The 13,700-nt window shown below is 33.3% G+C and overlaps 1 protein-coding gene across 2 annotated transcripts in view; it reads left to right on the top strand.

Annotated features, from left to right (window-relative positions):
- The window catches only part of LOC150095350 (serine/threonine-protein kinase dyf-5), a 337,365-nt gene extending 324,584 nt beyond the window's left edge, over positions 1-12,781 (top strand). For both annotated transcript variants that reach the window (XM_090410825.1, XM_090410826.1), the window contains exon 12: positions 10,413-12,781. In XM_090410825.1, coding sequence (XP_090266951.1) covers positions 10,413-10,425 — 13 coding nt within the window. In that variant the 3' untranslated portion in view covers positions 10,426-12,781. The remainder of the gene's footprint in view (positions 1-10,412) is intronic.
- The last annotated feature ends 919 nt before the right edge of the window (positions 12,782-13,700 follow it).

Raw genomic sequence — 13,700 nt, 5'->3', positions numbered from 1 at the left:
AGGTACTATAAGAGCTATACTCCAATCATCTGGAATTCGGTCGCATATCATCTACTCCAGCAACCTTTCCACATTTCAGGTTTGTGATAGCTTTTTCTACTTCAAGTGTAGATATATATTCCAGATAGCATTCCTATTGGGTGTTTTCTACCACCATGCTGTGACTACCTGCTTCATTGAGTAATCTTTCAAAGTGATTTCTCCATACATCAAGAATATGTTTATCTCCAATTTTCGTGTTGCCTTTATCATCTCTAATTCCTTTTACAGTACTCTTTCCTCCATTTCTGAGCTTTTTCCATAGCCTCCAGAATATTTTACCATCTTCCTGATATTTATTTTCTATGTTCTTACCAAAGTCTTCCCATGACTTTTGTTTAGCGAATTTTACACAATGCTTCACATTTTTCTCTGTATTCCCTAAGTGCACAAGCTGACTTACTTGCCAGGAACTTTATTATTTTTTTTTTCTCCTTGATTGCCTCTTTAATTTCCTGAGTCCACCATGGAGTTCTGATTTTTCTATCTTTGCACATTACTTCACCACATACCTCTCAGGCTGACTCAATCAAAATTTTCTTTGTTGTTTGCCACTGTATCTCCAAGGCTTGGTTCTTGTTTTCAAACTCTTTCAATTTTTCTTGAATAATGTTTGTGTATTTGAGCCTATAGTTCACATCTGATAGCAGTTCAACTTTGAATCATTTCAAAACTTTCTTACACATCCTTCTTTTCAATATGAAGTTCAAGTTCAGATTTTCATTACTTTATGAAATAATTGTTTGACAAAAATAATTATCTTGAAACAACTTTTATGAGAACAAATAAAATGTATTGTTGACTAAGACTAAGTGATTAGACATCTGCTTTACACCATGAAAGGATTTATTAATTTCACGGATCACTTTGTTTAAATGATTACTCAGAGGTGCATGTGTTGTTTTACAGTATTCCTGTAAAACAATAATTACTTCCAAAATCTCTTTAATATATAGGAAATGTGGAATTAGTTCCAAAATACACAGAACAGATGTCCTATAATCGAAAGCACCTCATCTTCTGAATTAGTTTAGTGGGTAAAAAAAAAAAAAAAGCATCTGGATGAGTGTCTTAAGTGCGTAGAAAAATAGTGAAAGACTACAAAAATAAATAAACATTCTTAAATTTGGTGTTCTTATTCCCTAAGTACCATATCACACTTTTTTAAAATATTAATATCCCATCCACAAGATCTGTAGTATCCAAGTAAGAATTAAAAAAAGATGAATATTTTAAGAAATAAACAGAAATTAGGGAATTCACTGATCAGTGAAATTCAGAATATTAATTGCACTTATACAGAATGAAAATATTATAAATAAAAGTGAAATAAAATCTAATTAAATAATACAAAAAGAAATTTATTTTCTAAAGTGTGTGTTGGTTTGCATTAGTTTTTCATATATGTGTATCATTACAATATTATATCAATTTTCTCACCATGAATTTTCCCTATGAAGGATATTCTCCATGATGAATTTTACAGACAAGGTCCAGAGGAGAGCTGACATTAGTGGTGTATTTGGGGGAGGGCTGTTTAAGAATATGGCCAGATGATGACAATATTACCTACACAGTAATTTTATTATTAACAGCAAACCACTATAGAATCAGTAGCGACTGATCACTGGAGATCTTAGTCAATCAGCAACATATTTATCATGTTGAATCTCGCATTCATTTGGTTTCTTGCTTTGCTTACCTTGTCCTCTATTTAGGTATAATTCCCTTCCATACTAATCCTGTAAACTTCCTTTACTTAAACACCTCTTAAGATATCACCTCCTTTTGCTTATATGCTAAACACAGCAGACTTCTCTCGCTGAGAGAGTGTTTTCTTCAGATTTTGTCACTGAGTCTTTCAAGCACTTTCACTTTTCTCCCAATAATATATTTAAGTTTAAAGTTCACATCTGAAGGATGCTTGAATTTTTTTAAACCTTTCATTTTTCTTTTTTTGGTATGACTTCCACTTCCTCAACTGTTCTCGATAACCAACATTTGAAATGTTGTCTTAGTACTTATATTTGAACCCATTCTAGAGTTCTCTCATCACAACAGAAATCAAGTAATGAAATTTGCATGTGTATCTGCTGATGGCCTAACAAAGTATTAAATACTTTGTAAAACATTATTACTACAATTTCTTATCTTCACATGCCATTTCCTCATCATTTAGCAGTGTAATGCCCTGTAATCTTTGCAACATTTGCAAAATTGTACTTTCATCATGGAGCACAATTCTACTAATACAGTACAGTCTGCACCTGTACATTCCAAAATGAAATAACATTGATAGATAGGGTGAACAGTAGTGACTAGACAACCTTATAGTACACAGTGGTTGCCTTCCCTTCTAGAACATTATTCCCTCCCTCTCCTTCCATCTACACTCCACTGCACTAAAAACTAAACTTGTTAGAATCTTTCAGACGACTTATCTTCTGTTATCTGCCCCCCCCCCCCCCCCCCCCCCCCCCCCACATACACACTTTGAGCTTATACCCTAACTTGCCAAAGTTAAAATATCAGTGTACACGAACCCTCCTCATCCAATACAGTTTTTCACTTTTTATACAATGTAAATCCTGTATTATATTTCTAACCAATTGCTGTAATACTTTAACCACAACTGCATGTATATTGGGTTATAATCTGAAATATCTAACAGACTGGTTGTCTCATATGTAGGCAGCAGCCTTCTCTCGCTGAGTGAGTGTTTTCTTCAAATTTTGTCACCGAGTCTTTCAAGCATTTTCACTTTTCTCTCAATAATATATTTAAGTCTAAAGTTCACACCTGAACGATGCTTGAATTTTTTTAAACCTTTAATTTTTCCTTTTTGGTATGACTTATTTTTATCCTGCAAATCATCATCATTAAATTCCTGATATGTATCCCCAGGCATGAGTGTACAGGATATTATGATAGTACTTCACAAAAAAGTTAGATCATTACTAGCTTCCTATAAACAATTTTCTTCCAAATTAATCTATTATCTGTCAAGAGTCCAATATTATCAGATCTTATATTTCTGTCTTCTAAGACACATCTTACTGTATCAACCTACCTAGACTTTGGTCTTCCCCTGGGTCTTTTCCTGCCATTCAGACAAAAACCACTTGTTTTACTAGCCTTTACTCTTCAATTCCAATCATGTGACATACAACTTGAGATTAGCTTCTAGTAACACATTCCTGAATCCTAACAACAATAAGTTCCTTCCTAATATCCTCAATTTTAATATGTTGCTACCATCTGCTCACTCCACTAATCTTGATCAGAATGAACATATCTGTTGCCTCCAGTCTTTTATCAAGTGTTTTAATTTAATCAAGATCTCAGATTCATAAGTTAAAATTGGTTTGAACACTGTCTTTGTGTATAGCAAGTTTAGTGTTTGTTGACTAATTTTTTTCTTATTCCATAAAAATTCAGTTGACTTCTTACCATACCAGCCTTGCTGATTCTGTTGTCTATTTCCATATTTACTTTGCCATCAGTCCATTTTCACTAAAATTATGCCTGAATGGCTGAAATGTTTCACTTGTTCTATAGTCCCCATTCAGGATGCACTTGATATTTCTGCCTATTTTCATTGTCTTGGTCTCTTTTTTTTTTTTGTTGATTTTCATACCAAATTTATTATAGCAGTTATTCAATTTATTCAGGGAAGCTTTGCAGCCTTGCACTGGATTTATTTAGGGGTATAACATCATCTTCATAAACTAAAGTGCTCAGACTAACATCTCCAATTTTGATATCAGATTTAATACAACTTTCCTTTATCATCTCTGATTCCTTTTATAGTACTCTTTCCTGTACTTCTGAGATTTTTCAATAGCCTCCCAAATATTTATTTTCTATGTTTACACCAAAGTCTTCCTGTGACTTCTGTTTATCTAGTTTTACACACTGTTTTGCTTTCTTACATTTGTTTCTGTATTCTCTGAGAGCACAAGCTAACTTATTTGTCAGGAACTTTTATATGCTTACTTCTTTTCCTTCACTGCCTCTTTAGCTTCCTAATTCCACCATGGAGTTCTGCTTTTTCTATTCTCGCAGACAACCTCATCACATGCCTCTCCAGCTGAATCAATTAATCAATCATTGTTTTCTTCAGCATTTGCCACTGAATCTCCAAGATTTGGAATTTCCTGTTTTCAAATTCTCTTTTTTTTGTTGTGTATTTTAGTATACTGCTGACATCTGAAAGCTACTCAACTTTGATTCATTGAAAAACTTTCTTGTACACGCTTCTTTTCAATATGAAATTCAGTTTTATCCTGCTCAAGACCAAATGGAGATCACTTCCAATTTCAAATCCTCTAGATACTTTTGTGTCCTTAACCAGTGGGAAAACATCACTGTTAGCAATAACATAGACAATGCAACTTTTCTTATTTCTTGCATCTTCTCCCCATGTGAATTTGTGCACATCTATATTATTAAGGAATGAGTTCCTGCAGGAGTTAGGGATTCATTGAGGGAGCCACATATTATCTGCCATACTTGCTCTTGAATTCACACTACCTATTGATTGGATTTGAATGGTATAGATGCGAACACAGATTGATAAGAAAATAACTATTTATTAACTTAAATGCTAATATTTTGCTGATGTTATATCCAGCATCTTCAGAGCATGCAAACAAATTTTGTTACAGTAGCAAGACAACTGCAATCTGGTGTAACAGTGGGACTAGTGTGAGTAATTGTAACATGCAACACGAAGACTAAAGTCCAAATTAGGAGCCATCTAAGTTTAAAAAAAAAAAAAAAGATATTAATTTGGTCTTAGGATGACTGTCTCCCAAATCTTTGGTAGATTTATACAGCCATACTTGTTGAGGTTTGGGATATGTTTCAAGGCTTCTGTTGATTCCAGGAACAACCTCTCTGACTTGTAAAAGCTTCTTTGCAGTACTTTTGTTTTTTTCCAATTGATCCTGTGTGCAGGGGTATCCAAAGCATGGTCTGCCAGACCCGACTTGCCACAGCGAAAATGCCGGATATATTTTTTGTGTTCACTGAGGCGGATGTCCAAAAAAACAAAAGCACTGCACAGAAACTTTTACAAGTCAGAGAGGTTGTTCCTGGAATCAACAGAAGCCTTGAAACATACTCCAAACCTCAGCAAGTATGGCTGTATAAATCTGCCAAAGATTTCGGAGACAGTCATCCTAAGACCAAATTAATATCTTTTTTTTTAATGTAAAACTTAGATGGTGCCTAATTAGGAGTTTAGTCTTTGTGTTGCACATTACAATTACTCATACTAGTCCCACTGTTACACGTGATTGCGGTTGTCTCGCTACTGTAACAAACATTGTTTGTGTGCTCTGAAGATGCTGGATCTTAATTAAAACTAGCAAAACATTAGCATTTAAGTTTATAAATAGTTATTTTCTTATCAATCTGTGCTCATACTAGTCCCACTGTTACACGTGATTGCAGTTGTCTCGCTACTGTAACAAACATTGTTTGTGTGCTCTGAAGATGCTGGATCTTAATTAAAATCTTATAATTAATTAAAACTAGCAAAACATTAGCATTTAAGTTCATAAATAATTATTTTCTTATCAATCTGTGTTTGCATCTATACTGTTAAAATCCAATCAACATGTGTGACGAACACATAAGCATTCACACTACCTGTACTCACCACCTTCAATGACAATTCATTCCAATCACACACCACTTTATGAGAAAAATCTAGCTCTCACCCCCTTCTTAATGGAATTCATTCTCAACTTACAAGGATGCTGTCATCCTTTCCCCACCCTCCACAAAATCAAAAATTCCATCTACTGGTATCTTGTCTCTGACTCCTCTTCAGAAGTTTGTAAGTCTCAGTCGTATCACTTCTCTTTCTCCTGTTTGCTAGTGGCTGCAGTCCACAAATTCTCAGTCTGGTTTCATAATCTGTATTCCACAATCCTGATATCATTTTTAGCATTCTCTCCACTGTATCAGAATCACTACAGAAACCAGAGACCAGACTTGTGCATAATATAGTTCAAGCGATGGTTTTGTAAAGAGGTAAAATGACTTCCTTATTTTTACATATCAAGATTTGTTTCGTCATTCAAATTGACCTCTGAATTGTATTTTCAGTCTTTCCTATATGGCCCTTTAATTTCATCTTTCTATCTACTAAAACTCCAAGATACCTAGCCTGATCAGTTTCTTCTAACGGAAGCACGCCAGTATAATATAATGTTGGCTATCTCATCACACCAAATTGCACGACTTTACATTTACTAACACTGAACTGATAGCCATTTTCACATGCCCACAATTCCTATCCATTCAAATCATTCTGCAAGTACTACATATCAGCCCCATTCCTGATTACCCTGCCTTTTTGCTCCATTAGCAAATAACTGTTTATCCCTGTCAACTCTTTCCCAATGCCATTAATGTTCAGATTGAATAACAGTGTACCACAAGGATCAATCCTTGGTTCAGCACTGTTACCTTAAACCTTGCAGACTCACTCCCCCCCCATATACACCACAGTCAATCAGCCATTCTCTTATCCATGTGCTAATATTTTATAATCTAGTCCCATATTCTCTAATTTATGCACCAGTCTTCCATGCTGTATTTTGTCAAAAGCCCTAGCAAAATCCAAAAGTATCGTGTATTCATTCTCCTTATCTAATTCAATGGTAAAATGGTAACATTTTTTTCTAAAATGTTGAGCAAGTTACTTTAACATGACTTTTCTTTAGTAAACCCATTTCTGTATGCAAGCCCTAACCAACTTTTCAAAAATCTTCACCACCACTCGAGAGATACTGATAGGCCAATAGTTGGGTATATCAGTCTGTGCACCACCCTTGTGCAGTGAAATTAATATATATTCTTTTCACTCCTGTGGAATCTTCCTTGTTCTGAGACCCCAATTATATAGCTTGGTCAAAGGATAAGCCAGTTCAGCTGAATACTCTTTTGCTATTTGTGCTGGTATCCCATCAGTCCCTGTTGCCAAATTCTTATTCAGTTTTTGCAACATTTCTAGTATCTCCTTCACAAACCTGAGTTTCTTCATCCGGCAAAGAATATAACATCTTGTAATTATTTTGGAACATGGTGTTAGTAATAACTACTGTGCATGTCCTAAACAGAAATCTAGCATATACTTACCTTATTATTAGATTTGCTCTTTTTCTCCAAATTTTCCCCTTCTTCAATGCCTTAAAAAATTATTCAACATCATCCTTAGGAGAATCTTCTGTGGGACCATAGGCACAAATAAATCTCATTGTCCATTTTCCCCTGACATTTGCCTGCATCATTCTACTTGATCCTGCCTGCTATTTAAGAAGATTATTCTCATATTTAGTGTTGAATACTATAGCTATTTCTTCTTTGCCCTTATCATTATTGCCTGAATATAACATTTTGTATTTGTCGCTCAGTAAAATCTTACCTGTTTTTAACTTCTTTGTTTCAGTAATACCTATCATGTCAATCTGGTACTTATCCATTTCTTTTCCTTTGATGACACTTATGTTGATGATGCCAATCTTGAATGCTGCTGATGTTGAGTTGGGATTTGTTCCAGTAGTTGATGTTAGTTTCCCCTGACAAAAACAATGTGGGCCTTGTTTAACCAGGCAACTCCAGCCAGTATGAAATTCTGTCATGTACCGTCATTTTGAATTCTGGTTTAAGCCAATAAGAATACAATTTGGTTGGCTAAATTCCAAATTGCCAGTCCATCCTCATTCATTCAGTATCCAAGTAGATAATTACTAACAAGGTGCACCACGAGAAGTTAAGGTATGGATGTTAGGTCAGAAACCCTGTATGGTTTCAGTATTCCTTAAAAGGTGATGTGGTTATCTCCCAGTTATATAGCTTTGATCCTTAAGCACCTCTATCTTGCATGTTACTTGATAAAAATTATAATTCTATTCTCATCCATGTTTTATTCCTGCATAAGCTTCTCCAAAGCACAGTGGGAGAGTGCACCCTTCATTTAAAAAGACCTAAGTTTGATTCTTGTCATTACAAGAGGAATTTTTGTATGGATGTTTTCAAATGAAGATGAGTTAACTAATCTTATACAGAGGTAGCAGGATTTTTCTTTCAGAAACTCTTTTTTCCCCATCTTGTATAACAGATAAATTGGCCAGAGCTATGCCATGTACTGCCCAACTGTTGTTGGGCAGAACATGGCATAGCTTGTGCAGATGGTTGGGTTTATGGTTTTTGGAGTACCTTTCCTTCCTGCAATGAGTTCCTGGTTGTATCACATAATAATAAGCAAATGAAAGTTTGAAAAATATCTTTCTAAGTTTCTGTATATGATCTCATTATGATCTCTTTATACAAGTAGCTTTCTTTTACTTATGCAGATGTGTAAAATTGGATGAAAACGAGTATAATTTCTTGAAGGTATAATGTGCTTTCCAATTCAGGAAAAAAAAGGGGGAGGGAGGAACTTTGCTTACAACTTTCTTTATGCAGAATATTGTAATATGATGGAGATACATTTTTATATATGTATATGAAAATTATGACTTCCGTTGAGATAGTGAAAACTATCTCCTCAGGTCTAACAAATACCAATCGGACCTCAGTAAAGGTTGAAACTAATTTGGGAAGTGACTATCACCATAATGTACGTTATCATGAATGGCCTATTAATGAAGGGAATGTGCATCATGAGATACAAAAAGCAATATGATATTATGTTAACTGTGTATATATAAAATGCATAATTTTGAAGATATCTTGTCTGCACACTTATGTTTAATTTTCTGTCAGGTCAGTATACTTTCAGACCGAAAATATAGTTTACTACAACTATTTGTATCATTTTCAAAATCCAATGGTGATCAGCTCCTATTTTATATCCATTATGTATTCTTGTATCCCAAATCAGTCCTTGAAGATATCGTTATCAACAACATAGTAAGGCTTATCTTGTGTGTTTTCTCCATGTGAATTTATACACATCAGGATGATTTGGATAGATTGGAGGTCTGGGCTAAGGAGAATGGATGTCAATTTAATGTGGCAGAATGTAAGGTTATGCATTTTGGGGTGAAAAGATTAGCAGCAGTATATCACATTGGTGAAACTGTACTCCAGGAGATTGATGAGGCCAGGGACTTACCACCTCGACATGAATATGTTTGAATATTTTTCGTGTGCGAGGTATATCCCAAACTTTTTAATGTCTTTTTTCGTAAAGTAAAATCAGGGATGCTTCTGCTGCTTCCCCTGCTCAGCTGACATCTATGGTTAGTTAAAATGCATAAATATTTTTCTCACTGTCGTTTTTTTTTTTCTTCAAACCAGTATCATTAAAACCAATTTAATTATACAATAATCAATTTTACACTGAATAATATAAATTTATATATAAATAAATATTATAAATAAAATAATTATTTATAAAATTATAAATAATTAAATTATTTATAAATATTACATATATATATGTGTGTTATATATATTATAAATTAATTTTCTATTAATTTTTCCTCTATTAAAAACTGCCTGGCACGTCAGCGACTCGATTTGTAAACTTTAGGCACACGCACATAAAAAGTTCACCACCACTGGTCTACATAACAAATTAATTCATTTCCTAGAAGTAAAATAGAGGCTTAAGAAACACTGGATTTCTTGCCTTCTCCACCATTAGCATATCATCACAAAAGGAAACCAGTTCTGTGAAAACTGAATTGCTTTCTTTATAATCCTATATATATATAAAACACTTTCCACTTCTTTTATGAGGATATAGTATTTCAGTCACTCCCAGGATCATTCTGCTGTTATCACCCTGGTATTTACATTATGAAGGAAAAAAATGATATTAATATTATGAATATCAATGAAGATAATAGCTAATGTGTATTAAAATAATTTAAAATTAGTACCATTATATTTTAGCCTTAAAATTCACTATGTTCAAAATGGGATTTCATTTATAACTTATCCTTCATCATAGTTTCGGGATAAGAGGTATAGTAGCCAAACATATTTCATGTTTTCTGAGCAGTTTCGTATGCCAAGGTAGATACCATGAAGAATACATAATCTATAATATATAAAGGAAGAATGTTTTGTGACTCCTACCAAAGTCTGTAGACCCGTCATATGTTAATACCATGGGTGAGGTATATGTATAAACTTTGCTTTCTAAAGGCTGTGCATTGACCTTCCATCTAAAGACATTCAAGCTGCAGGAGAATTTTAATCCACTCTTCCAACCACACCAACAGAATAATTATGAGTTAAAGAGGTAAATTAATTTTATTTGAATGAAATATTAAATAACTTTTTAAATAAAACTAAAAGTGGATGGAATGCAGCTTGGTCTTAAAGAAAATATTTTTCATTTTTAGGTACTTGAAATAGTTTAAAAAGGAAGCTATCAAAAAGAAAGAAAGGATTCAGAAGCATATCTTCTTCAAACAGCTACTGTGAGTCAGTCAATACAATAAAGTTGCATTAATAATACACTGGACATATCTTCTCTCAGTACTTTGAACTGAAATGAAATTTTCTTTAAAGGATATGATGAAAAAACATATAACAAAATAAATATGTAAAATGAAAAATAAAAGGACTGGATATGAACTAAAGCATTAACGAAACTTGAGTATATCACAATGCTAATTTGAATAAGTTTTACTGTTATCTTTTTTAATGACTATTTTCAGTACAAATGTTAAAATATATCATTCTCTTTCCTTTCTTTTTATTTTTTAAAGGATAGTTTAAAAATATAATTGCAAGATTAGGACATCAGATGTTGGCTATTTTAATGTTCTCTTATATACCATTAGGATAGTATTTAATAATGTATATATTTATATATGCATATTTATTTATTTATTTACATTGACAGATAGCAAAGGCTATAAAAGCAATGGCTTTTTTAACTTTGAAAACAGTGTATATATTTGTATAATTTCATTGTATCTGGTATATTCCATTTTGGAGATGACCAGTTTAATACCCTTCTTACAGATGATTAAATACATTTCATGTTTTAAAATTTTTCTTCTGTATTAGCAGTTGTTGGCAATACTGCAGTTAACTTCATTGCCATCTGTGCCTTAACTACAAGTGTGTCTCATACAACTTGCTCTGAATGGCATCCTATATTCAGAGCTACATTAGTTTATGTTTTAAATTCTGGCATATGTCACTACATCCACATCATTTGAGTTTGGTGCCTGAAGCATTTTCATAAACTTTGAACCAAATGGAATGATGTCCCCCTTTCCCCTGCACAGAACGTGTAAAAGTTTTAATATCATAAGCACTGAATAAATGGTTGCTATTTTTCCATTAATATTTTTACTATACTGTATACTGAGAAAATTAAATGGGGAAAGGTCTCAAAGAAAGTTTTCCATTTGTCCTCAAATGTAATCAGAAATTCAAACTGCTCAAGATATTAATACTTCTGAAATGCCTTTTTTTTTTTTTTTTGTCACAATATGTTTCACCATATAAATTAATGCTAAATTATATATTGATACATTTTAGTATTCTTCCTTACATCCATCAGGATCTAAGGAGGCTTTGGATTACATTTCTGTAAATCCTTCTGAACTGTTTTTTACTCCAGCATAGTTACTTGTGTTCACACTAAATATTTGTACCTTGATTTTGAATTTCATATTGTGTCCTATGCTATACTGAACATATAATATATAAAACTAAATAACGATACTTATATCTCTGTTATTGGTGATAATTTGTGATGTTAAATAAATCATATAGCATGTGGTTAGTATTAGTATATTTGGTATTATATTTTATCACAGTGTTGTTTCTGACTTTGGTAGGTTATATGGAAGGAATCCTTGTAAACAGTTTTTCTCCATACAGTTTCTTCTGAAGGTTAAATTTTTGAAAAGCAGAAATGATGCATGTGGTAAAACAAACATTTAACTTTGGTATGTGAAGAAATAAGAAAATAAGTACTAGCTGAACGAGCTACAACAAAATTTATTTGTGCCTGGAATGGCACAAAAGCAATACCTGTGATAAGACAGAAAATACCATGAAGCTGCTTTTACCAGTATTTGTAGGATGTATTAACATAAATTGTATAAGACTAATACTTGCCCAGTTACTAGATCTATTAATAATCTGGAAAAGGGAGCATTTTGAAACTATCAGTTCCATTCAAATCAATGGTCGTTTGTTTTATATACTGATTTTAGTTGTTAGATTTTTTTTCAGTAGGGTGTTTATCTGATTACTGTAATAATGGAAACATTTTTCTTGTTTGAAATACATGTGTTCTAATTTAAATTATATGTATAAAAAAATTGTTGCTTTTTTCATGTATATAAAGTTTTTTGCATTATTAGTGGGACATTTCTTAAAAATATTTTTTAATGAAAGGTGGTTGGTACTGAAAACACCTACTTACCTACCATTATAAAATAATAAAAAAAAAATACATATGACTGCATAGCACTCATGTGGCATTTAAAAATATATATATATGCATTTGTGTTCCATTTAAGGATAAATGGACAATTTGTGACATGCCATCAGTTTCAGGTGTAATTGTGATCATTTTTCAATGTTTAATTTTTGTGTGTTCAGATAAGGACAAATTATTTTATTCACGCTATGAACATGTTTATTGTGTATAAATATAAATGTATATTTTATCTAGGATTAGGCTGAGTGCTCTTTTTATGACAAACAATAATAAACTTATATGCTTCAATTTGAAATTAATAAAATAAAGTGCATTATGAAATCCACTTGGTGCATATAATTACAGCATTTTTTTCTTTTTTTTGGGGGGGGGGGAATAAAACAAGCATAGCCATGGTTTAAAAGCATGTTCAGTAAAAAAAAAGTACCCCTTCAATACACGCACTATGAGATATGCCATTTAACTACAATGCACATTAATAGATGAGCACGTGTCGAGTCTTATGGCATTACATTTAGCTATAGCAACAGTGTTATGTTAAAAAAAAATGCATTTATTGTTGAGCATTATTTTTGTTCATACAGAGTTGTAGAGTAAATGATCTCCAAGCGTATGACATGCCCGTAGGAAGTTTGTTTGTCATTTCCATAAGCATGCCCCAAGCAATGGTGTCGTCATTGATTTAATCGAGAGGTTCTGACATATCAGGAGTTTTACTGCAGTGCAAAGGGCATTTGGGAAGACCACGAACCTTAATACAAATGAGAATGATGTGCATGTGCTGGAGCAAGTGTTACAGTCTCTGAAATGCAATTAATGCTGAACAGCAGTAAAACTTGGGATACCAAGGCAGTCACTACAGAGAATCCTTAAGGAGCTGGGTGGAATGATGGGTGTTAAACACTGACCCACTTGAATGAGGTACTTTTCGCACATCATTCAAGTGGGTCAGTGTTTAACAGCAATGGATTACTGCACAGTGAGAATACTGTGCACGTGTGCTGGCTAATGTCTATGAAGATCCATCCTTCCTCCATAATGTCAGGTTCTCGGTGAACCTGACAGGTTTCTTGAAACCTGAATTTGTCCAAGAGAAACCTTTTCACAGTGAGAAGGTTACCACATAGTGTGCAGTTTCCAGCCATGACATAATTGGGCCCTACTTTATTGAAGAGCATGGTGTAACCATGTTACATTGAGAATGTGTTAGTTCCATTCACCC

The sequence above is a fragment of the Typopeltis vanoorti genome, chromosome 20 (genome assembly GCF_054136105.1).
Source record: "Typopeltis vanoorti isolate ZY-2024b chromosome 20, IOZ_Tvanoo_1.0, whole genome shotgun sequence".
Lineage (NCBI taxonomy): Eukaryota > Metazoa > Arthropoda > Arachnida > Uropygi > Thelyphonidae > Typopeltis > Typopeltis vanoorti.
The sequence above is the reverse complement of the archived record's forward strand: the minus strand, read 5'-3'. Positions and strand labels throughout refer to the sequence as shown.